At 51.3% G+C, this 24887-nt stretch overlaps 1 protein-coding gene across 4 annotated transcripts in view; it reads right to left on the reverse strand.

The window, feature by feature from the left end:
- Mical3 (microtubule associated monooxygenase, calponin and LIM domain containing 3) overlaps window positions 1-24887 on the reverse strand; it is a 197566-nt gene that overhangs the window by 10640 nt on the left and 162039 nt on the right. For 3 of the 4 annotated variants that reach the window (XM_026788025.1, XM_005365151.3, XM_026788024.1), the window contains exons 23-29: window positions 22871-22981; window positions 21986-22132; window positions 21402-21484; window positions 18652-20449; window positions 18109-18203; window positions 12357-12467; window positions 11190-11283 (exon numbers count right to left, since the gene is read on the reverse strand). In XM_026788025.1, the coding sequence (XP_026643826.1) occupies window positions 11190-11283; window positions 12357-12467; window positions 18109-18203; window positions 18652-20449; window positions 21402-21484; window positions 21986-22132; window positions 22871-22981 (2439 nt within the window). Of the gene's footprint in view, window positions 1-6214; window positions 6266-11189; window positions 11284-12356; window positions 12468-18108; window positions 18204-18651; window positions 20450-21401; window positions 21485-21985; window positions 22133-22870; window positions 22982-24887 lie in introns of all 4 variants that reach the window. The other variant, XM_026788026.1, reaches the window with a different exon arrangement.

Below are 24887 nucleotides of genomic sequence, written 5' to 3' on the forward strand. Positions count from 1 at the left end.
CGAACTCACAGAGATCCGCCTGCCTCTGCCTCCCGAGTGCTGGGATTAAAGGCGTGCGCCACCACCGCCCGGCTTCTTTTTTTTTTTTTTGAGAGAGAGGGTTTCTCTGAGTGTAGCTCTTGCTGTCCTAGAACTCACTACGTAGACCAGACTGGCCTTGATCTCAGAGAGACACCTGCCTCTGCTCCTGAATGTTGGGATTAAAGATGTGCACCCCCCCCACCCCAACATTGACAGGGAAGCATTTCTGATTGGACAAAAAAGAGGACAGCAGTCACAAGAAGAAAGCAAGTGGAGGGGCCAGATTCAAGGACTCCTGGACAAAAAGAAAGGGATCACCAGGGAGCTGATTTGAGATGAGAAAAAATTGGCAGGGAGCAGGTCTCTCTCACGTCTGTGTCTCAGACACCCCTTAGGCTCCTGTGCCCAAGACAAAGGCTTCAAACTGGGGAGTCCTCGACAGCCAGACCCCAGACGGCCTAGCCTGTCACATTTCAGACACACCCGCCCCATACTGTCCAGAGATACTGTGAGAAAAAGGGACGTTTTATGAGCGGAGTGCTGCCCACGTGAGAGAGAGTGCGGATTCTAAATAACTAGTCTGTGAATGCTAATCACGGTCTTCTGCAGGATGGGTGTGGGCTCCACACCTTCCCAGTTATGCTGCTGGGAAGCCTCTATGTACCCACGAGACACTTCTGGTGGCCTCTGAAGGTGTTCTTGTTTATATTCAGTTCTGTCTTGCATAAAATTGGCAATATCTTTGTTGATTGAGAGTATGCTCAACTGTTCTTTCTCCCCAACCTCAAGTCTATTTGATCAGCACCAATGCCTTCCGATACATCACAGGCCAGGCTTGCACAGCAAGCTGGGGTCATCCCCAACCACCACAATTACAAGCACCAAGGCCCCCCACGGGGATCCAGGTGGCTGACGCAATGCTTCAGCGTGTAAGCAGCAGATAGGGGGAGGCTGCTGGCTAGCAGGCACAGGGCACACGCACGTCACTGAGCCAGGAGATGCACTGTACTACAGAGCTCAACACAGGATGAATCTGTAGATGGGAGAACTGCTGGTGAGACAGGATAAACACACGTGAGACGTGAGATGCACGAGGATGTGAGTGGGCACCTGAGTTCGTGTACACACACACACACACACACACACACACACACACACACACACACACACACACACACACACACACAGAGTATCATGTAAAAACAGAGCCAGGCTAAATGTTCAGCTTGACCAGAAAGGCAGAAACCTATCAACGCCCAACGAAAGGAAATCAATGGAAGAAAGTCACTTAGGAGGGGACCAACAGGCCTTGCAGGCCTCTCTCCAACTCACCGGTGATCATGGGATCCCTTCCCAGTTCTCAAGTTACATTTCTTTTTCTTTCTTTTAAAGATTTATTTATTATGCATACAGTGTTCTGCCTGCACACAAGAAGAGGGCTCCATTAATCCCAGCACTCGGGAGGCAGAGGCAGGCGGATCTCTGTGAGTTCGAGACCAGCCTGGTCTACAAGAGCTAGTTCCAGGACAGGCTCCAAAACCACAGAGAAACCCTGTCTCGAAAAAAAAAAGAAGAGGGCTCCAGAACTCATTACAGATGGTTGTGAGCCACCATGTGGTTGCTGGGAATTGAACTCAGGACCTGTAGTAGAGCAGCCAGTGCTCTTAACCCCTGCGCCATCTCTCCAGCCCCATCACACTGTATTTTTAAGCCTTTCATTCCACTCAGAGACAGACTGTAAAGTAAGAGTTGTAAAATTAGAAGTTACACATGTTTTTGGTTTTTCGAGACAGGATTTTACTGGTAGACCAGGCTGGTCTTGAACTCAAGGAGATCCGTCTGCCTCTACCCCACTAAGTGCTAGGATTAAAGACGCGTACCACCACAGACGGCTTATGTGTATTTTTAATCTACGCTTTTCAGAACACTTGGTTGTCTCTAGATTTCCAGTCACCTTGCTCTAGTGCAATAAGACTTGCTGGGCTGAGCTGTGCCTGTTACATGTCCGGGGAAGACAGAGAGGGCTGTGATGTGGGAACCCTTTCTCTCTGGCTCAAGGGTCACTTGCTACCATTTTAATGATTTCTTTCCAATTACACGGTCCAGCTTGTCAAGGAAGTAAATTGCTATACCTTTTTGGCTATAAGAGACCTTTTCTTTTTCATTTGGCATTGTGCATTGAACTCTGGGCCTCTGAGCCATATCCTCAACTCCAAATGGGCTTAAAAGACAAACACACGTCTCTTTTCAGTCCAGATGAGGCTTTGATTTGCAATTGTCCCAGCTCTGCCTTTTGAGCGCTGGGATAACGGGCGTGCCTGGCAAAGAGACTTTAATGTGGGTCTCAAGCCTACACGAGGCAGGCTAAGAGCTATGGGAACCCCACTGAGGCACCGTGGTGAGCAGGCCCAGCATAAGGCAGGAATCAGGAGTCTGGACATCTCAGGTGAGGGATTGAGTTCACAACACTCCAAGTCTGCTTGAAGCTCTTCCCAGTAAGATTGAAGTCACGGGCCACACACAGCATTTCTGGGTGGCCTTTTAGGGAAGCAGGAGTAAAGGACCAGCCAGTTTCTCTATCTGCTTCAAGATCCAGATTTCAAAAGAGCAGGCACTTCTCAAATAATGAATATTAAACCGTGTGTGCGAAGGGAAAAGCCCAGCAGACTCTGAGCAGACTCCATTTATGTCTTTCTCTCTGGAGAGGGCAGGTGTTGCTCCTCTCTACCATGTGGGCTCCTGGCATACACAAGTGCCCCTCTTCTGAGAGGACTGCGTCTTCCTGCATCGGGCAGAAGTGTCTGCCTACATGTGAGCAGAACCCACATGGCACCGCTACCACGGGCAAATCAGAGTGGCTGGCAGAGGGAAGCAATGAGGTTCTGGGGTGGGGGGCAGAAGCAGCATGGTGTCTGATTGGGGGAGGGGGGGTCTCAAAACCACAAAGACAAATTGTCCCAGAATCCTCTGGCATACTAAATCCAAGGTTAGAGTTTGCGGTCTGGGGTTACAGAAAACATTCCACTGCATTTCCTTACCTGAGCAGTGGGTTACGGACAACATTCAAGACACATACAGATAGTCTATGCTGCAAAAGCCAGTATCTCAAGCAGGAGGGCTGGGTTACGTGGCAAGAAGTGGGTCTGGGCCACTCCCTCCACAATGTCCTGAACGTAAATTATCTTTTCACATACAGGGAAGACCTCAGGAACGACATGAACATTCCACAGGGAACTGTTAGGAGTAGGCAAGGAAGGGAGACAGGGCGTTAGACAAGACGGGGTCTGTTAACTGGGGTGCAAGCATCAGCCCTTTTTCAGAATCAATGGCTGTGGGTGGGAGCCCCCCAACACTCTAGAACCTGGAGACACTGAAAGGGGTCCGTGGCCACGTGGACCCCTGGAAGCCTAAGACTAGGGACAAAGAGAGCAGAGGCTGACACATGCCACCCACGCAGGAGTCAAGGGTCTGACCTACTGACCAGGGAAGGTACTGAGCTTCTGGGCGCATGCTGGGCAAGTGCTCTGCCTGGCTTTGGATTCCTTTGATGCACGTTTGTGCATATGGTGCATATGTGCACACAAGTACACCCCTAGGCCTGACGTTTATTTTATCTACTTGTGTGTGCTGTGTATGCATACGCGAATGCGGGATATGGAAGCAAGAGGCTGACGGGAGCTGTTTTCCTAAATAGCATACCCCATCATTTAAATGTTTTTTTTATTAATTACATTTATTTTTCCTTTTAAAAATTTATTTACTTTTTAAAAAAAAATCTGTATGTGTGCCTGTTTGGGCATATGTACACAGGTGCCCATGGAGGCCAGAAGAGGGTGTTAGATCCCCTACAGGTGGAGCTGCAGGTGGTTGTGAACTGCCTTACATGGAAGCTGGGAATTGAACTCGGGTCCTCTGGATGAGAAGCAAGTTCTCTTAACCACTGTGCCATCTCTGCAACCCATTATTATCATATTAATTCACTAATTTATTGTGCGAGGCTGGGATGACCATGCCGCTGCAAAAGCAGACAGCCTGCAGGCGCTGGTTCTCTTGACCATGTGGGTTCCAGAGGCCCAGCTCCCTAGGCTACCAGCCCTCCGCTCGATTTTCTGAGACCGGGTCTGCTACTGAGCCTGGAGCTCAGACTAGCTGGACAGCAAGCTGCAGGAGTCCTCCTGTGTCTGCCTCTCCGGCACTAGGATCACAAGGGCACATCACCATGTCTGGCTTTTTTTTCCTTAACGTGGGTACTGAGGACTGGAACTCAAGTCCTCACGCGTGCACAGTGGGCACTTAGGAGACAGCCGATTCATGTCCTAGCTCTGGTTTTTATTTCTATTTATTCTAGTTTTGTGGATTTATTTTTTTTTTTTAGACAGTCTCACATTAGCTTAGGTTGATTTCAAACTCATGTCAATCCTCCTGCCTTAGGCTCTCTACTGCTAAGATTGCAAGCACACAAGGTCTCACTACGTAGCTATGGCTGGCTTGGAACTCACCATGTAGACAAGGCTGGCTTTTAACTCATAGAGATCCACCTGCCTCAGCCTCCTGAGTGCTGGGATTAAAGGTGTGTGTTAATGGCCTGGCTTTATTTATTTATTTATTTATAGACAGAATTTCACTAGGTAGCCCTGGCTGGCCTGGAACTTGCTAGTTAGACCAGGCTGGTCTCAAAATTAAGAGATCCATCTGTCTCTGCCATCCAAGTGCTGGAATTAAAGGTGTTTGCCACTATATCTAGCTTGGCCTGACTTTAAAAAAAGTCTTTTTTGTGTGTGTGTTGCTGGAGGATGTGTGTCATGGCCAGTGTTGGATGCCGGAGGACAACTTGCGAGAGCTGGTTCTTCTGTACCTTGGGTCTTGGGAACTGAACCCAGGTTTTCAGACTTGGAAGCAAACATTCACAACCGATAAGCCATTTTGCTGGCTACGGCTTTTATTCTTTTTGTTGTTGTTTTTTGAGACAGGGTCTCTCTGCAGCTTTGGAGCAGACTATGGCTTTTAAATGAGTGGGCCAGGAAGTGTCTTTCTCATGGGGAAAGGTGGGGAAGTGGGGAAGAGACTTTATATTCCCCTGCACGTCTGTTTTCAGGAGGCATGGAACCCCCAAGGGCAGGTGAAGAGATCAGAGTACCTAATCAAGAAGAGGAGAGCTGCCGCTGCCCTGCTACACTAGACAACCAGTGGCTGGACACGCACTCATCTTGAAACATGGCAGCCTTCCAGGAGGAACCAGCTCAGAGTCTAGGAGCAAGACTCCAGACTGGCCATTCTCTGTTCAGGACAACAACAAACATTCAGTCCCACATGGCCAGGGTTCCCCTGCTTTAAAGGGATCAGAACCAACTGGGAAGTCTGTAAGACTAGACACCCAGGCCTCCTCTGTGGAGCTTCTGGCTCAAGACGGTGTGGGCTGCGGGTCGGGGAATCTGCGTGTCTACTAAGCCCTAAATGATCCATGGATCATTGAGAAGTGAGTCCCAGGCCATGATGATGGACACAGTGGACTTAACTACGTGCTAAGTCTTGTGAATCTAAGCAGAGACAGCACATAAAGCCTTTCTCATGCTCTAGGGACTATGCGACACATTCCAAACGAAACCGATGGAAGCTGAGTTCAACACATCTTTTATCCTTCGGTGCTGGGGATGGAATCCTGGGCACGCCAGGCAAGGGCTCGACCGCTGAGATCGGCCTCCAGCTCTCACTTGCATCGGGAGTGCTGCTGCGGGTGAGCATCCTAGTGGATGTGAAACTGACACATGGTAAGGGTGGAGATTCAGGATGCAAGTCTGGATGTGAGTGGGAACAAATTGCTGCCCAACAGCAGACCATGAAAGGGACCAGGATGCAGATGCTGGGTGGGTGGAGCCGGGTGAGGGTAGGTTTTCCTTTAAAGAGGAATGTAGCAAAACCTCCAACAGCAGGAGCTATCTTAAATCTTCCCATGTGGCACCTACGGAGGAAAGGACCTGACAGCTGCTGCTTTTTGGTGGCGCTGGGGATGGAGCCCAGGGCTTTGGTGCACACTCAGCAAGCGCTCTGACACTGAGCCTGGAAAAGGGTTTGTGCTTTGCCATTTGGTTATCAGGTTGGTTTCTCCTCACGGCTGTGAGCAGGGACTGGGATGGAAAACAAGAGGGAAGGGCGTCTCGGGGTTAGTGCCAGCAGTGGGCGAGGCCATACATACCACCCAGGTGCAAGTCGATGAGGCCACTGTAATAAGACTCTCCCCAATAGTCTACAACAAGGAAGTGGTGAAGACAGAGTTATTGGGTAAGACGACTGTAGTAATAGGAGCAGCGAGGTTGCATCTCCAGCACCCTGGCCGCCTCCGGCTAGCTTTACCCGAAATAATTACACGGACACTGTATTCTTTTAATCACTGCTTGGCCCATTCTCTTCTAGGCTAACTCTCGCACCTGGACTAGCCCATTTCTAATCATCTGTGTGTAGCACCCCAAGGTGCCCTTACCGGGAAGATTCTAGCCTACGTCCATCCTGGGTCGGAGCTTCATCGCGTGTGCCTCAGAGAGCAGAGCTCTCGCCTCTGCCCGCTAGAGTGGAGTATCTCGTGTCTCTCTGAGGCGTCTGTCCCCCGAGAGGAGAGCTGTCGAGTCTCTGACCTCACTTCCTCTTCCGCCCAGCATTCTGCTCCTCCCACTTACGTTCTAACCTATCAGGGCAAGCAGCTTCTTTATTTAATTAACCAATGGCCTTCCTCCATCAGACGACCCTGCTGCCACCCTGACCCAAAAGCTATCAAACGCATGGCACATATAAAACAGGCAGAAATATCATGAGGGAGCCCAGTGGAGCAGCTGGAAAGCGTGCATGTCTGTAAAGCGAGGCATGCACACACACAGGCCATCTCTGCAGCTCGGGGCACTGGGGGAGGGGAGGCATGAACCAAACACCACTACGGATGGAGAGGCCAGTCAACGTCAGGGAGATTTCTGTTTGTAACACGACTCATCAAGGATGGGACTTGGCTTCGCTAGGAACTCCAACCCTGCCGGAAGGCAACCTTACCCAAGATTTAAAACAGTTTAGGGGCAGATCAGGGGTCTTCTCTTACTTAGTTTCTGAATAGTAAAGGCTCCAAGATAAGGTTTTCAGGATGTGAACGTTAAGGGGGGGGGAATAAAAGAAAAAAGAAAGGTCCGGAAACCAAGGAACTTGCAAGTGCTCCCATAAGTGGCAAGCATGTGCTCCTTCACCGAATGGGCTTGAGATGAAGGTCCCTTGTCTTCTGAGGTTTAGGTCCCCCATCTTCAGAGAGCCTTCTCTTTCAAGATAAGAAATGAGCTGGGACACTGGCAGAATTTCAACCCTATCTGCTCCGAGGCTGCTGGCCACAGGCCATCCTGTCCAGCAGTGTGCTGTCTTAACGTGCCTATGGAGCAGAGGGGGGCCTGGCAGCAAGTGGGTCCTGAGCTAGCAGTTTTTAGGGCCCAGAATCATAAAGAAGCCCAAAGCGCACCAAAATGTCTGCCACCTCACCATCTGGATGCTGACCCACGCAACCACAACCTTTTCTTTCAAGGATGGATATGTTGGAAAGCTGAGTGCCCTCCAGTGGCTTCCTGGCGCGTTTTCAAGGCCAGTCCAGTGGCTCTATGCTTGAGTCAGAGTTCTAGAAACAGAGAGGCTCCCTGCAGATTCCGGGACAAGAAGGCCACAAGTCTCAGCCTCGCCCTAGTCTCCAGGGCTATGGAGCTAATCCGCACAGCCTGTATATTTGGAAGTCTTTGACAAATACAGGTTACCTGACGGCACCTCAGGCCAGATCTCTCCTATGAAGGGCATTTTGGCTAACAGAGAGTGACCCCTTTGACACCAATGGAGGCTTGAAACTACCACATGAGACAGGATGGCAGGCTATGACCAGTTTGTACAGCTCAGGGAGGAAGTTGAGTTGTGCTGCTAGAAGCTGTTGCGTTCCAGGTACATGAGTACCCACTGTGCACACCCAGTCTCTAAGACGCTCTCTGCCAGGAAGGGACAAGGTCACTGGGAACTGACACCAGTCCAGCCCCTGGAAGCAAGTGTCAAGTATAAGAAAAGGAAAAGAATGTACTAAGAAATACAGATGCGTCACAGATGTGCACCTTCAGAGATAGTCTCACCTTCTGGTCCAGGGGGCTGTGCAAAGATCTACCTATTATAGTCAGGGGCTGGACTGGAACAAGGCTATCAAACTTCTGCTGAAGCCTAGGGCTCTTCAAGAGAGGTCCCATGGGGTCTCCCAGATACTTGTCCACAGTGACTTCTAACCTTTGAAGGACATAATGTCCACCATGTTCAAGGGCTTCACGTGCCAACTGTTGACACACTGGAGACCTCCAGGGAGCCTGCTTTTGAGGGACTCTCAGGTCCAAGCTTCTTCTGCTTCACGTCTAAGAATTTTGAACTTCTCACAAATACATTAGTAAGATGGTAATTCAAGTCCTGCTGGCAACGACAGAGATCATGTGACACTGTCCAGGGATCCTCGAGAAGGGTGTGGCTTAGGAGAGTTGACTTCAGAGTCTACTGTTGGTACGGTCCTTCAGATGGCTTATGTATCATGCCAGGATAGAGTAGTATATTTGGGATTTCTCTTTATATTTGGAAGCTTCTTGGTTATAATTTTTAAGGGTTTATTTTTATTTTATGTGTATGGGTGTTTGGCCTGCATGTATTTGCACCACATGCACGCCTGGTATCTGCAAAGGGTATTGGATCCCCTGGAACTGAAGTTACAGATGGTTGTGAGCAGTCATGGGTGCTGGAAACAAAATCTAGGTCCCCTGCAAGGCCACCAACTACTCTTAACTGCTGAGCCATCTCTCCAGCCCCTATACTTCGGTCAGCTGGTGTATCTGTGAGCATCTGTCATATGCGCAGACACCTGGAGAGTCCCTGGTGAGCTGCTGAAGAGAAAAGGCTCCCATTTAGAGCCAACCACATGTCCCTGCTGGGAGGCCCTCAGAGCGGTGCTCCGGCAATGAGGCTTCCGAATGTCTGCAGCTCTCTCTGGGTCATGTACTTTCCAGTTTGTGTGTGTGTGGTTTTTCAATTTCTAATAAACATTTAGAATAATTCTTTTGGAATTTAGGCCTCAACTAGCAATTGTGTACAATGGGCTCTCCTGCCAAAGCAAGTTGAAAACCACTAAATTAGGAGAAAATCAGGGTGTGTGTGTGTGTGTGTGTGTGCATGTGTGTGGTGTATGTGTGTGCATGTATATGTGATGTCTGTGGAGTCCAGAAAAGGGAGACAGCTGCCCTGGAGCTGGAGTTACAGACTATTGTGAGCTGCCTGATGTAGATACTGGGACCCGAACTCTGGTCCTCTGTAGGCACAGTATGTGATCTTACGTGCTGAGCCATCTCTTGGGTCTCTCCATCAATTTATCATGATATCATTTTCTGGCTCACTGGTAACAACTGGAGTGATATGCCTTTTACAGAATTGATGAAGTACAGAAACAGACTCCAGCTGCATGAAACCTTAAGCACTTTCCAGAAACCATCAACAAATGGCTATCTCCTTGAGCCTCTGAACCTCGTGAGCGGGAGAGACAGAGCGCTTTTGGGAAAGTCTATGACATGAGCTCATGCACTAGACAGCAATGCCAGCTATTGTGGGACATAGCTGTCCCTTAGCTGAAGTCAGCTGGAGAAACACTGCAGGTTCCCTTTTGGCCTTCTGTGCACGGAGAGAGTAGCGGAGGGGACAGGCCTTTACAGTTGTGTAGCCCGGGATCTCCAGAAGGAGGGCTAACCTGCACCATGGCTCGGGCTGCACTGAGGAGATCAGGCAGAGGAAGTGGGGCAGGGGCAGGCCTGCAGGCTGGGGATGGGGCACAAGCTCACTGGGAAGCCAAGAAAATATGTGGGTGAATCTTTTCTTCACTGATTGGTACGGGAGCCAGTGTCCCTTGTCCGGTTGTTCCCAGTCTTCTTATCTTGCTGGATACAAAGTGACTCAGGCTTTTGGACTCCCTTTAGACGCATGGGCTCCAAGAGTTAGGTCTAGTGTTAGGTGAGGCACAAACTCATCCTTCTCTCTCAGGACACATCTTCACCTGAGGGTCATTACTCCTCTTAGCTGACACTCGTCTTCACCTGAGGGTCATCTGAAGGAAGGGTTGTGTCTGTGCCTGCTCCGACTCTCTACTGGGAACTCCACTTGCAAAATTGGATTCAGGCCCACACCTCAAGGCTAGACCACTGGCCAGTGTTCAGAAAGCCCACAGGGCAATGGCTGGCCCTGTCTGACCTACTAGTTCTTTTGGCTTGCCTGCCCAGGAGGTGTACGAGCTTGCTTTCCTGTGTCTAGAAGGAAAAAATAAGAGGCCCTGTCCCTTCCTTCTTTGTAGCTTTCCATCATGAATGCTAGACCCAGAGGCCAGTGGCCACCTGCAGAGAGAAGAGGGCCCTCTTCCAGGCCTGGATCTTAAGGAAGCAGAGATCAATCATTCCATGCCTGAAGCTGGGCTGACCTTGAACCCAGAGATGGCTCAGCTACCTCATCTTCTGTGTACCCACCTGTATCAAGCCTGGCAGGTTCTGACCACATGGCCGTTGTAACAGCTTTCCATGCTGCAAGAGCTTATCACAAGCACAAGCCTGTCCGAGACTGCTCCTAGTGACCAGCCTTTGGCGGACACAAGCCTGGGCTCACCCAGGGAAACCAGAGTGCAGGGGCAGCCAGAAGCCCCACACGGGAGAGGAGGCAGGCTCTGTGGCTGTGCAGCTCAGGCTAGAGGGAGCCCAGGGAACTGAGGACAGGAGGAGCACTTGGGAGAGCAGGCTGAGGCCTGTTCAGTGCAGTTCTGTGATGGTTCCTTGTGGGACAATCTCCCTCATTCCCTGATATTTTCTTTTAGATAATATGGTAGGGAGAGGAAGAGAAAGGTCAGGGCGTGCCACCAACAGGTGACAGGGCCCAGGATTTTGTTTTGCATGGCAACAGCAAGCTGAGGAACGGGCCAGGGAGCGGGCCTGGGTGTCTGGGCTGCCCGAACGTGGTAAACACCAGACCTTGACGATGCCAAGGACTCAGAAAACCCTGATAGAGAAGGAGCTGAATTTCAGAAGAGGTGCCGCCCACCTCAGGAAGGAAGAAGGGCTCTCTCCTTGAGAAGAAGCCCCCTCATAGAGGAGACCGGACAGTACCTGCTTCGCCTCGCAGGGCCTTCTCCACCGCGACGCCCCTCTCCTCCAGCTGCCTCTGCTTCTCCTCCACTTGCTCCAGCTGCCGTTGGATGATCTATCGAAAAACAGAACATAAGCTTCCAGACTTTTCTTACCTCTAGCTTCCAGGAGGAGAATCAAGCTGCAGGCCCAAGGTGGGAGAGAGATAAGCATTATTAAGACTCTGAACGGGGCATTACAGTCAGTGTGCTGTGCTGGCTGCACGCAGCTGGATCCTGGGGCTTATTATCTTTCCCTGGAACAGTTCAAAGGCATTGAAAAATGACTTAATTGAACCTTTACAGCAAGGAGGCTGTAAAAGCACTGGGTGGAGCAATTAGACGTCCTGTCTCGATAAGTTAGTAAAGAAGTGTCTAGAACAGTCTAGGACAGTGGTTCTCAACCTTCCTAATGCTGCAACCCCTTAATACAGTTCCTTATGTAGTGGTGACCCCCAACCACACGAACAAAAATTGTTTTCGTTACTGTGTCATAATATACTATAATTTTGCTACTGTCATGAATCATGTAAATACCTGTTTTCTGATGGTTTTAGATGACCCCCAAGAAGAGGTCATGACCCCCAGGCTGAAAACCATTGGACTAGCCTGTGCAGCTTGAGGATGGAGGCTGACAACCAGAGGTCCTTCTGAGCTTCCCTATAAAATCCCAGACTATTCCGAGCAGAGGTCAGGGCCACAAGCTGACCCCTGACACCAGAGCAGAGGTCAGGGCCACAGAATGACCCCTGACACCAGAGCAGAGGTCAGGGCCACAAGCTGACCCCTGACACCAGAGCAGAGGTCAGGGCCACAAGATGACCCCTGACAACAGAGCAGAGGTCAGGACCCCAAGCTGACCCCTGACACTACAGTTACAAGTGAACTTGCTGACTCTACATCCACTCTAGACCAAGGCTTTCAGAAAACTCAAAGCAGGGATCTTCTGTTTTGTAGAGAGTGCCACAAAGACTGGCCTCTGTAGAGCGTGAAACTCAAGTACTGTGAGGTTGTCATCTTGGAAGCCATGAATGCCCCTCTCTGCTTCTGCCCTGGCTTCTTCACCTTCCTGGCTGTAGATGAGGCCCTCTGGGCACACAGATGCTACTCCACGCCCACCTGCATGCGGCGTCCCACTGTCAGTGTGTACCTGGGCTCGGTGCAGCCGCTTCAGCTCCTCCTGCTTGGCCTGTCTCCGTGCTGCCCTCTGCACGCGTCGCGTCAGCTTGGCGCTCAGCTCCTCTTCTGTGTAGGTTCTGGGCTAGAGAGGGCGAGAGAGGGCTCCTAAGCCAGCTGCATGCAGGTGGAGGCTGTCTGGATGGCAAGCTGGTGAGGGTACGAGGAGGACTGTCCCCTACATGGGAGCTGCTGCCTGGCAGCCAGCTGGGCATGGCGGGTGCAGGCGCCTCTGCTGAGGCTAGGCCAGAGACCTCAATGTGAGACATTTACCTCTGCTGAGGCTAGGCCAGAGAGAGACCTCAATGTGAGACATTTACCTCTGCTGAGGCTAGGCCAGAGAGAGACCTCAATGTGAGACATTTACCTCTGCTGAGGCTGGGCCAGAGACCTCAATGTGAGACATTTACCTCTGCTGAGGCTAGGCCAGAGACCTCAATGTGAGACATTTACCTCTGGGGCAGGGACAGGAGGTTTAATTGAGAGCGAGCGAGTGTTAAAAGAGTAAAACTCAGACAGACACACTCCTTTGGCACTGAGGTCATAACTGCCATAAAAGCGTGTCTGGGTCTTTTATTTGTTTATTTTTGCTTATCTTCCCCCCCCCCCCCACAAAACAGCATTTATCTGTGTAGTCCTGGCTGTCCTGGAATTCACGATGTATACCAGGCTGGCCTTGAACTCACAAAGAACCTCCTGTCTCTGCCTCCTGAGTGCTGGGACCATAAGGCATGTGCCACCACCACCTAGCATGTCTGTGGTTTTTTTTTTTTTAAGGCATTGTGGTGGTTTAAAAAAACAAAACAAAATAAAAGAACAAAAACCACAGTAAAATGTTTCCCTAGGCCTCATATTCTGAGGCATACAGGAAAAAGAAAATGTTTGGAAAGTGAGGGCTCTTTTTCCGTCTTCTTTGGGATTCCTTTCTCTCGGCGGGAGGGGTCATACCGGTTTTAGTAGCTAACCTGTGAAGGAGAGACGGCATGCATGCCTCCATTTTATATCTTGGTGAACTCAGGCTAACAGAGGCTGAGAAAGGAACAGTGGTGGTGACTGCTTGGGTGTGCAGAGACAGCCACTGTGGTGGAACGCAGGGGTAGAAATGACCTGGCAGGGTAGCTGGGGTGGTGCCTGTGGGCTTGAGGGAGGCAACTGGGCAAGTCCCATGCTGATACGGATGGATGTGCTAGCCACCTGTACGCACGGGCCACCACACTCCCAAGCATTCGGTGATGGGACATGCTCTGGACAGCCACCGAAAAGCACCAAGTGGGGGACTGTCCTCTTTTGTGAGACCCTATTTATTTCCTCTAAAAAAAAACAAAACAAAACAACAACAACAAAAAAAAAAAACAAAACCAAAAACCCCAAGAGACTTTTTTGACTGTGAAGGAGATGTAGGAGATGTCTCCATTCAACCTGGGTCCAGACTCATCAGCTCTCCTCAAGGAGCTCAAATGACAGCAGTAGATCAAGTGAACGGGCAGAAGGATCGACACAGCATCCCAGTGCCCTAAGGGTTCAGAGTGGAGGTGCTGACCACCCCTTGCTGGGCTACCCAGACCCACAGGGGCAGCTCTGCCCCCACCCTTGGTGACATGCAATCCAGCCAAGGGCAGAGTGACTGTCTCCTCCTCTTTCTGTGACTGTGACAGCTGCATGCACGTATGACAGTTAGTGAGGACGTGGCTGCAGGGCCCAGCAGGGCTGTCCAAGTGGTTAATCACAGACAGGCATGCAACGAGGACCAGCCAGCGGGAATGAGACACTACCTTTGATGAATAGGCTCTCCTGAATGCCAAGGCGTGTGGTACATAAATCGACTTTTAAGGGGATGGCAACGGAAAACAAAACAGAACAGTAATGATAATGATGATTAAAAATGAAAATGGAATACAGAAACGGAACAAAATCAGTTAGAGGCTTAAACAAACACAAGACTTAATCACACGATCGTTCCTCACAATGCCACACAAGACTGCACAAGACGGAACCCGGGGGCGCAGACCCTATCAGCTGAGCTTCATCAAACCCCACCGTTCAATAGAGCGGGGGTTCACTCTTCTATTTACAAAGCAGCATACCCTGAATCTTGTGTCTGTTCCTTGTTGAACCCCAGTTTGTTGAACGGTGTGGTGACTGGGGCCCCTTCACCCATAACCGCCCCTTCCTTCATGTTCCTGCCATTGAACGCTCAGCATAGAATGGCAGCTACAGGCGGGAAATGGGCACTGACCCTTACACACTCTCTCGACAGGTTCTTGAGCCTGGCAGTGTTCTCGAGCAGGGCCAGACAGGTCGCAGTGTGAGACCCAGCTGTCCTGGGACTAGGCAAACTTGCTAATTCAGAATTATACCCAGCGAAGGGAACCAAAGTGGCATAAACCACTGTGACTCAGAGAAAGTACCAGTGTTCAGGTAGCCATGGAAACCTCTTCACTTCATACACTGCTCTTGGCCAGTCTCCTTTGCTTTTGTGGTCTTCTCATGGGTCGTATGAAGCACCTACAGGGCCCCCGTGGACCCAGGCATGGAGGCAATTGGAATTTGGCTGGTGTGCTGAACAGAGGGACGCTGAGGGTGGCACAGTGGGGACCCACACAGGATGTCATGTGCATGCTAGCTGGGAAACAGATTTGCTGCTTTTAGCTCTGCGCACAAGCATCCTCTCCCCCACAGAGTGGAAGTGAAGTCCTCATGCAGAACAAGGCAGTTTAAACAGGAAAAGTACAGCTGAGGTCCCCAGTGGCCTGTGCAGACACACTTCAAGAGCGCTGCTGACACGTGTATCTGTCTGCAGGTGCCGCCAATGCCAGCAGCCACAGCAGCCTCTTTTTATTAATTTACCCACTGCTGGGACTGGTACCAACTTGGCAGTGGCAGCGACAGGGAGGTGAATCGTGACACACTTGGGTAAACGGGGTCGAGTGGGGCTGCGAGCGTGGCGAGCTGGCTGCTGCAGGGGTACACAGCAGGGCACGGGGCTGGTAGAGGGCTGGGCAGGCCCTGTGAGCCTCAGTGACAGAGAAGTAGCTGGCCAGGCAGCACTTACGAGTCAGAGGGAAGCAAAGGAAAGAGGCTAACGAGAGGCTGACAAGGTTATCTCTTGCTGGCAGGGGCTTTGGGTGGCTAGACAAAGCTGGATTCGGCTGGGAACGTCAATCTGTTAGTTATGTACTTGTTTTGCAAGCATGGAGACCTTATGTAGGGTTTGAGCCATAAACCCTACAATAAAGAAAACTCGGCTTGATGGAATGTGTTTGTAATCTTAGAGCCGGGGAGGTGGAGGCAGGTGGATCCCATCTCTCAGGACTGTCTGTACAGACAGACATCCAGTCTAGACTAAATGGCGAACTCCATCATACATGAACACATAAAAGGGGACAGATACTGGAGGAATGACACTCAAGGTTGCCCTCTAGCTTTTCACATGCATGTTACATAGATGTGCTTGCACATAGGTGAAGACAAACATACAAACCCTGAATAATTTATTTTTGTATAACAGACATTTAAGGAAAAAAGGTCTTGGTTTTATGTGTTTGTGCATCAGTATGGAAACCACACCCACGCATGACTCAGGGCCTGGGGCTGTGAAACAGAAGAGGACCAGCTTCCACTGCATACTACACACTACATACTACACACTACATACACTGTGGCTGGAGGCTTCCTTTTCCAGGCAAGTAAAAGCCAATTTTCACTCTTGGTTCCCCGATCCTGACACTTCTCATTGTGAAGAATTTCAAACCCAGAAACACTGAAGGAGGAAGCCACGTTGCTGGAACACCCTTCACCTCAATTCCCCAATGGTGGTACTGCAGCAAGTGTCAGGGTGTGACCTTTACACACCTGTCTTTAGACACCAGAGACCCAGGCCCTAGAAGTTTGGCATGTATTTCCTCCTCAGAAGAGACACAGCTTCTCAATAATTACCGTAGTGCCACCTGCTAGGAACTTGACATCAGTTTGATGACGGATGGCATTTAAAAAAAATACATATAACACTTGCCATTCACCATCAAATGATCAACAGTTCCAAAGTGTCCTTACGATTTTATGGTTGTTTTGCTCCGGTTTGTTCTCCACTGTAGGTTCTGTATGTGTTTCTCCCACCTACCTTTGTTCATTAGACGCGATCTTGCTATGTATCTCTGGGCGGCCCAGAACTCACTAGGTAGCCCAGACTGGTCTTGAATTTGTGCAATCCTGCCTCGGCCTCCTGAGTGCTAGGGTTGCATGGAATCGCCATGCCCCGTGGGTTCCATATTTTCAGAACTACTGTGCCCTGCCCTCACCCATCCTAAGAGCCATGTTTGCCACTGCCCAGGCCCTGCTTGTCCTCAGCATTCCCTGAGAGAATGACCCTGTCCCTGTGGAGCACACCTGGTGCATAAGGTGTCCAAGGCATTGCTGTTCTAGGAATCTGAATGGCGGTGCTCACTTGTTTACATAACTATGGTAATGAGCCCCTGGGCTCTTCATACCTGTGGTCATTGGGAGCCTATACCAAGATGATGGATTTGGCATAGTCAGTGGGGTATCCAGCACCCCCACTATGGCAAGATGTCACAGTGGCAATCAGAGATGGAAGATCTGGCCAATGTGACACGTACCGTCTCAACATGAGCACACTCATCATGGAGGCCAAGGGGACTTTGGGTCACAGTCTCTTCTGCCCAGGCTCCTTCAGGTCTCTAAGATAGTACCTGCCCCCAGTGTTGGGATGAGTTGTGAAACTCATGAGCACACCCACACACCATCCTTGGTTCAGGCCCAGTGCCACTGCCTGGAAGACCTCAGTGGGCATACCCAGGAGCAACACGTTGGACTGAGCCCCCACGGAGAGCACACAACTCCTGGTCCTACATTCAGACTCCTGGTGCAAGCAATGAGGCCTGGCTGCAGGAGACTGAGAAGGAAGACCTGTCTGTGCTTCTTGGTGACTAGAAGAGTAGAGAATGAGGTATCGTCATGCCCAGGGAGATAAAACAGAAGGCGATGATGAAAATGCAGATAGGGGAATGAGTACCGATCAACTGACTTTTCCTAGTTTGCTGGATAATAATCCAGAGGGAGTGAGACAGGCTGGAGGATGGACCTGTAACAGGGCGATACCATCTCAATGAACAGACACATATGGGGTGCAGAGCTACCTCAGTTTGCCCTGGCAGCTCTACAGTTCAAGGCTCTTGACAGAGGGGACAGCATATAAGTCCAAGTCTTGAGAAGTGGATGACCCGGCACCAATGCTTTCAATCTGTAGTGCTTCAGGGTCAGTTCTTAAAACAGAAAAATCCTTCTATTTAACAAATACACCAGACAGTCAGCTTGGCCAGGTCTATTCCTAGGGATTACTGAGGAAGTCATCTGGTCTACCTCCCATCCATGCCTGGTGCGCAGTTCATACTTGCATGACCCCAAGCAGTACCTCAGCTCTTCTCCCATTGTCTGGCCCTGGAAGACACTGCTCACAGTGTAATGCCAGGCACCTAACCAACAGAGTACCCTGACTTCCTCAGACTGAGGCAATGTCCCCAGTTGCTTATGCCGAGAGACCACTCTGTGGCATTTGCTGTTGGCTGGCACAGCACTCCAATGTCTATCTGCTAGGAGACCAGAGAAGACATTGGCTCTGCATCCCAATGGTCTGCTTCTCTACCAGAGACTAAACTGACATTTTGTCACCAGTTCTCTGAAGTCCTTCAGGGACTTGGCCCACCTACCTCTCGCTTGGACTTCTGGGAAGACCTTTCAAGGATGTCATCGCTGGATAGGTCTGAGTCCTCTGAGAAACTCAGCTGACGGCGGAGCTGCAGCTCTGAAGGGTGAAAAGAGGCTAAGTGAAGACAGCAGCCAGCACCTCATGCTGCAAGGAAGCCAGCCTTAGGCGGTTCTCTATTTAAGAAGAATCCCCTCCTACACAAGGAGACATGGGCTTGTCCCCAAAGGTGATGGGCCAACACCAAACAGCATTCTAGACACCTGTTCAAGACCCCTTAGCAAGACTTTTCTCCGTCCCACTCAAAATCAGGCCCATGTTTGGGGTCATGCAATCTCAGGAAGGATACTAACAGGAATCTACCTATCTGGTTTCAAGTTGGCATTAACATTATTTCGTGCAGTGGATCAGGCTGGGAAGGGAACAGCTTGCTCTCCTTTCTAAGAAGCCTTGCAGGAGCGGCATGGGGAGGTGGACCTTTGCTGAACTGAATGACTGCGAAGGGACTCCCCACATCTCTCCTGTGAGTTCCCTCGGCCACGCGTACCTGCTCTCACAATCGGAGATGCCCTGTGCTGGCCGGAGTCCACCGTGGCACCACTGGACGGGGTACTGGAGCAGGACTTCTCATCACTCTTTCTCTTTTTGTCCTTTTTGTACCCGGAGAAGACCGACTTCCACAGGGACTTGGGCTTAGCAGCCACTTCCTCTGGGAGGCCCAGGCTGGGTTTCTCTGGGAGTCGGCCTTCCCCTTTGGGTTTCTTCTCTTTCTTGTTCCTGCGGGGGGAGAAGAGGGACGACCTCTTTTTGCTCTTCCCACTGGAACCCTCAGAGGAGGTGACAGAGCCATCAGGGCCTCCTGAGTCTGATGGAGGAGAGAGGATCTCCTCACTAGTAGCCTCATGCTTCAGAGTGGGTTCCTGGGAACCTCGGAAGCCTGAGCGCTTGGTGGACTCGGGCCCTAGTTCCTTGCCCTGAGATGGAGTTATGCGGGACCTGGAGGCTGCCAGCTCCATGGCCTGCATCCTGCTCAGCTGCTTGGCCATGGCATCTCGAAGTGCCTGGCTCTTCACAGACTTCTCCCGGGCTCGCATGCGCTCCTCAGCCAGCTCCTTGGCTTCTGCAGAGACCAGAGGCAGCCCCCTTTTCTGCGGTTGTGCATCACGATCCAGGGGAGGGAGCCGCCCATTCTCCTTGGCCAGGGGCTTCTCTGACCGGGACCAGCAGGAGGGGGGTGTGAAGAACTTCTCCTGCAGACTGGAGTCCTCGGTCTTGTCATCGTAAGTGTCCTCCACATCATCAGCAAAGGGAATCTCATCCACACTCTCCACGAAGGACTTCCGGACCTCCTCCCTGGGGGGCTGTGTTGGCTCCCGTGGGGGCCGCATGAATGTGGCAGGAGGAGGAGGAGGGATAACCGAGGCCTCCCTGCGCTCAAGAGTGTGATGGGGCTTCCTTCGCAGGGTTGCAGGCTCCTCATTGGGAGGTGGGGGTGGGGGTGGGCTAGAAGGCGGAGTGAGCATGGTTGAGTCCGAGGTGTTGAAGCTCTGGCTGCCCAAGGTTTTCATGTTGGAGGAGCTGCCATGGAGGCCCAGGCCCGAGCTGCTGGAGAGGTCCCTTCGCTCCTCCTGGTTGCTCCTCAGTTCCCTTTCAGAGGGCGACTTTGGGGTCAGCAGCGAGGGCTGGTCACCAGCTGACTTTGGCAGGCCTAACCTTTTAGGAACAGATGGAGGTTTCAGAAGGCTGAGGCCCTCTTCCTGAGGGGACTTGTCAACCGAGTAGGACTTTAGGGTTATTGGCTTAAAGGCGGGTGAGGGGAGGCTGGGCTCCGACCCCTTGTTCCGGTCCACAGGAGTGAGGCCCAGGCTGCGGCGGATCTCGGCGCTCTTCATCCAGAACTCCTCCACCAGATCACTCCGCTTCAGGGCCTCCTCCACAGCCAGAGGGCCACTGAGTCTGTCTTTGGGGTCTCCTTGGCTCTTCACAGGGAGTGGGGTCAAGGGGGTGGATGTTTTAGCTGGAACCGGCTGGAAGCGTATGGGGGACTCGGAGGGTGATGGGATGGAAGCATCTGAGGAAGGTTGAGGCTGGGAACAGATGGGGAGCTGGGTTGAAGGCGGTGGGGCAGGGGCCAGTGGAGACTCTGGCCGTAAGCGGGTAGGTGAGGTAGGTGTCCTGGCTTCCGGCAGGGCCACAGGCTGTGATCGGATGGGCGAGTGCAGAGTCTTCTGATCTGTGGGGGCTTCAGCTTTGGGCTTTTCTCTGGGGAGCAGAGGTGCAGGGAAGAGGGGCTCCTCGGGGGACTTCGCCTTGGTGGTGACAGAGGTAAGTGGGGACCGGGCCCCCTACACAGAAAGAAGAGACAGTAAAGTCAGCACCTTCCCTCAGGGAGCGTTCTCTCTCAAGGGGCCTACAAATCAAAGTCCTGTCCATTCTTTCGGCTATTACTCAAAGGGTTGCAGAGAGGGCGGACTCATTTTCTGCTCCATTTATTAACGTTTCAAACCTCTCCATTTAGCGGGGGGGGGTGAGCTTTCAGGGATGGCTCATCTCATGCACATCCTGGGTTCTTAGTCCACTCATGTGAACACTGCCAAGGGCACTAATGAAGGGCTTTCATCACAACCCACAATACCTCGCGCTCTGGGGTCCCCCAGGGATAACGTGGGGCTAATGTATGAAAGGATTTAAAGTCATTACTTAGCACAGTCCTCCTCTTTGGCCACACTGTCCCTCTGAGGAACCATGGAGACGCACACAGACCCTTAGAATACCCACCCCAGGGCTGCTCACTTCTCAGGTCAATTACTGGACTGCGCCATGTTGCCTGGAGCCCCAGAGACCAAGGCCTGGCTTTGATTCCTTCCAAGTCTGCCCTGCAAGTGGTGCCTCCCAGACTAAGACCCTCAGACAGTGACGTGGCACATTCCTGGTCACTCTCTAAGGTTGTTCTGGCGATCTCAAGGCATGATTTTCATTTAAATAGTTATATGTTTATTTTAACATAAGGAAAAAACATACCTTTTATAAACTATAGATGCATACATATCAACTTAAAAATAAAGAAAAAAAGAAAAGAGTCCTTGCCCATCCACAAGGTCTGAGGCAGCACCTGAACCTGCATGTTATCAACAGCCGTACACAGCACAAGATAGGAAACTTTTAGAATTTCACAGTTAGGTGGCTATAGGGCTGCTTCCCCTCTTTGTGGAGCATACACCATGGGCCCTAAGATGGGGTCTTGTCTCCTGAAGGTCTCAAGGTCCCACTGACAACCCTGTCCCCAGCCCTACTTACCTCTGCCTCAGGGCTGTGGGTTGGGGTGAGCAGAATGGCTTGTTTCTGAGGTGACTGGCTAGGGCTGGAGACTCGGGAAGGACCTGGAAAGGAGGGACACGGAGGTTTACGATAGGAGTTAAGTCCCTTCTGCTCTACATATACTAGGGGTAAGGAATAGCTAGATCCACAGAGGGTCTCACACTACAGCCAGCCCCTCGCCGAGGAAGGAGAGCAGGGACTTGGAAAAGGTTAACTTGCACTGTGTCCTTGGGTCTACCCTTAGGCTATTCTAAAAACAAACAAAAAAACCAAATGAAGGGACTCGAGGAGGGTGCTGCCGCACCCTGTGTGCTCCTGTGTGGCACTGTGGTCATTATGTGTGGTGGCTATGATATGGGCCTTGAGCTTTGTGATGTCTTTATTCTCGTGCTTCCAAGGAAAGGTTAGAGACCTGTGGCCCCAGACAGGCAAGGCCCAGATCAGGCATGATTAGGGTCCTAGCCACCCACAGGGCTAGGCATGACAAGCTCTATTCTGAAGGCCTCACTGGTATTACCAGCATGCCCTGTGACATTCTGGAAGTCTTTCCTCCTGCCCCCTACCTCTCTCCTCTTGCTTTGGTGTATCAGGCGGCTTCTCTTCCTCGTTCTCTGACACCCTCAGCTCCAGCTCGGCTTTCGCCTTGGCCTGGCACTGTAAGCGAAGTTCCGTCTCGGCGTCGGAAGGAATGTCATCAGACCAGTGTTGATCTAGGGGAGGTAGGTGAGATACAAAGTTTTACACATTTGAGCTCTGGCTGTGTGCCTTTTCTGTGTCCTGTTTCCTTAGAGAAGTCTCAACAGGATGATTCACTGTGGCGTGAGGTCTAACCTGGGTGCGCAGTCCCTGCAAACTGAGCCTCTTACCAGAGATAAATCCAACACAAGGCATCCACCTTGCCTTCTGAGTGTGGGGTTTGTGGAGACTTGTGGTGTTTTTGGTGTGTGTGTGTCTGTCTGTCTGTCTATCCTCACCTGTTTGAAGGCCAGAGGTTGACAATAGTTCTTCCCATTGCTCTTTACCTCAGCTTTTTGAGACAAGATCATCCTGAACCTGGAGCTTGCCTTTCAGCTTAACTGGCCAGCCAGGCTCCATCCTCCTCAGTGCCCGGCCGGCATTCACACGGGTGTTAGGTAGCTGAACTCACGCAGTCCCGCCTGTGCAGCAGGCACTTTGCCCACTGAGCCAGCTCCCCATCCCATTTGATTACTTGTACAACACAGTGACCACGACACAAGAGGCTGTGACAGAGGCAAACCACCACCAAAACCCTTTTGGGGGTGCCCGTGGACTCATTCCCCTGTTTCTTTCTCCAGTCCCAGAGTTACCCCTACCCCAGCTGTCCCCCTCAACTTTTGCTATCTTTTGTGAGTTCCACCCAATCTGGTTCTGTTCCCCATGTGTAACAGGAGGTCACAGAAGTGCAGAAGGAAGGCTGGGCTCCATACCATCCAGCTCGGCACCAGTGTCCCCAGGGTCCCCATCCTCTGCAGCTTCCCCTTCAGTCTCCGCTGGCTCCGAGTCCACGTCCTCTTCTAGGTCATTCTCATCCAGAGGGGCTGTAAAGCAGAGACATTCACGGACGGGAAGCAAAGGACAGACAGACAAATAACTGTGCAGGGTGCAGAAGGTAGTGATGCGCAGGCCACGGGGAAAAGGGAGGCCCCGGACAGATATGGAGTGCGCTCTATAAGCAGCGTGGGTACCATGGCTATTTCTCCACTCTAGTAGGGCCATGTGGAGGGAGAAGCACAGTTTCTGGCCTGGAGGTATCACCTCTTCCTCCAGAGGCTACTGCTGGAGATCCTCTAGTCAGTCACAATCAAGGGATGCTGTGGGGCCATTGGCAACTCTTAACAGGACTTTATATAACAGGCCCAGTGCTGGCTACTTCATGTGCCATGAGGTAGTCACTCCTCATCCTGAGGCAGCCGGAGGGGCTGTTCCTCACGGTCACCTTTGGGTGACAAAGCTTAGGTCCGAGGGTCAAGCGACTCACAGTGGGCTCTGATGTTCAGCTCCATGGAGACACTGATGCTTTATCCAGAGACAACTGAGAATTTGCTAAAGCAAGAGGGTGGACCTGAAGGGATATGTCAAGCTCCCTTTCTGGACTCAAGAATGGCTCTTTAGGGCCACAGAATAAAGTAAGGCATTCATACACTTCATCCACTCTGAGGCAGACGGGCCCTGAGCTGTACGACACCTGGGACTCGCCTGGGCCTGCAGAGGCTCTGCCTGGGGATGCCGTCAGCCTGAGGGCAATGCTTTTGATTCACAAGGGGAAGGCATCAAAGCACATCTGGACTGTCTCAAAGCTGAGGGAAAGGGGGAGAGGCCAGGCCAACCTACTGCTCTGCTCCCAGTCAGCACGGGCCACTGAGCTCAGGTGCTGACAAAACCTGTGAAAGAGGCTCCCTTGGGGAGGGGATCCTGGGGATAGGGTTGGGGCTGGGAGTAGGAAGCAGCACTGTGAAGATTCTGGGAATGCTATATTTCTTGATGTAGGGGGAGGCAGTTCTGTGAGTTGTGATTTAATTCTCTACACTGCACAATTTTTTGTATACTTACTTTTAGCACACATCCATAAAATGATGATAATTCAAATCTATGAAAACCTTTTTATGTTTTTTTTTTTTTTCCTGAGAACTGAACCCAGGGCCTTGTGCTTGCCCAAGTGTTCTACCACTAAGCTGAATCCCCAACCCCTTGCTTGGTTTTTTTAAGACAAGGTCTCACTACATAGCTCTGGCTGGCTTGGAACTTGCTATGTAGACCAAGCTGGCCTTGAACTCAGAGATCTGCCTACTTATGTCTCCTGAGTGCCAGGATTAAAGGCATGTGCCACCATGCACAGATGAACTGGAGAACTACGGCAAACATGCTGGGGAATGACAGACAGCTTGGGGTTTAGGAAGTGGCAGCAGCTGAACAGTTAGCTTCAGCACCTGCTCTTTCTGAGACACCAGAGCCACCCAGGGAGGGGGCAATGCCAAGGCACTCTTGTACGCTAACAACATTCGCTGTGTTAAATACTGGGGAAAAACCACTCAAGTATTCCCACAGGTCTAAAGCCTTCAAGTAGTCATGTTGCTTTGGGATGCTCACGAAGATGTTCACCAGAGAATGTATGACTGGGACGTTGGAGACATGGACACCCACTGAACAACACCCTGGGTCCTGCTTTAAAACTAGGCTTTGTACTCGGCTGGCGAGACCATCACTGCATCTGCCATGCTGGGGAACAAGAGGTTGCTGGGAACAGAATCTGGGCCCACTGCAGACAGCCTTTGTGAACAACGTGCTTGCTCGAGTGCCTGGCACTGAGGTGGTAAGCACAGTCTCTCTGGCAAGAAAGCTGGAAGCAAACACGAAGGAGACCACTCCTTGGTTCCCCTGGCTGGCCCAGCCTCGGCCAGCCTGGCCTGGTCTCTTGGTCCTTCCCAGTGTGCCTGAGAAACACCT

Source organism: Microtus ochrogaster, unplaced genomic scaffold, assembly GCF_000317375.1.
Source record: "Microtus ochrogaster isolate Prairie Vole_2 unplaced genomic scaffold, MicOch1.0 UNK1, whole genome shotgun sequence".
Classification (NCBI taxonomy): Eukaryota; Metazoa; Chordata; class Mammalia; order Rodentia; family Cricetidae; genus Microtus; species Microtus ochrogaster.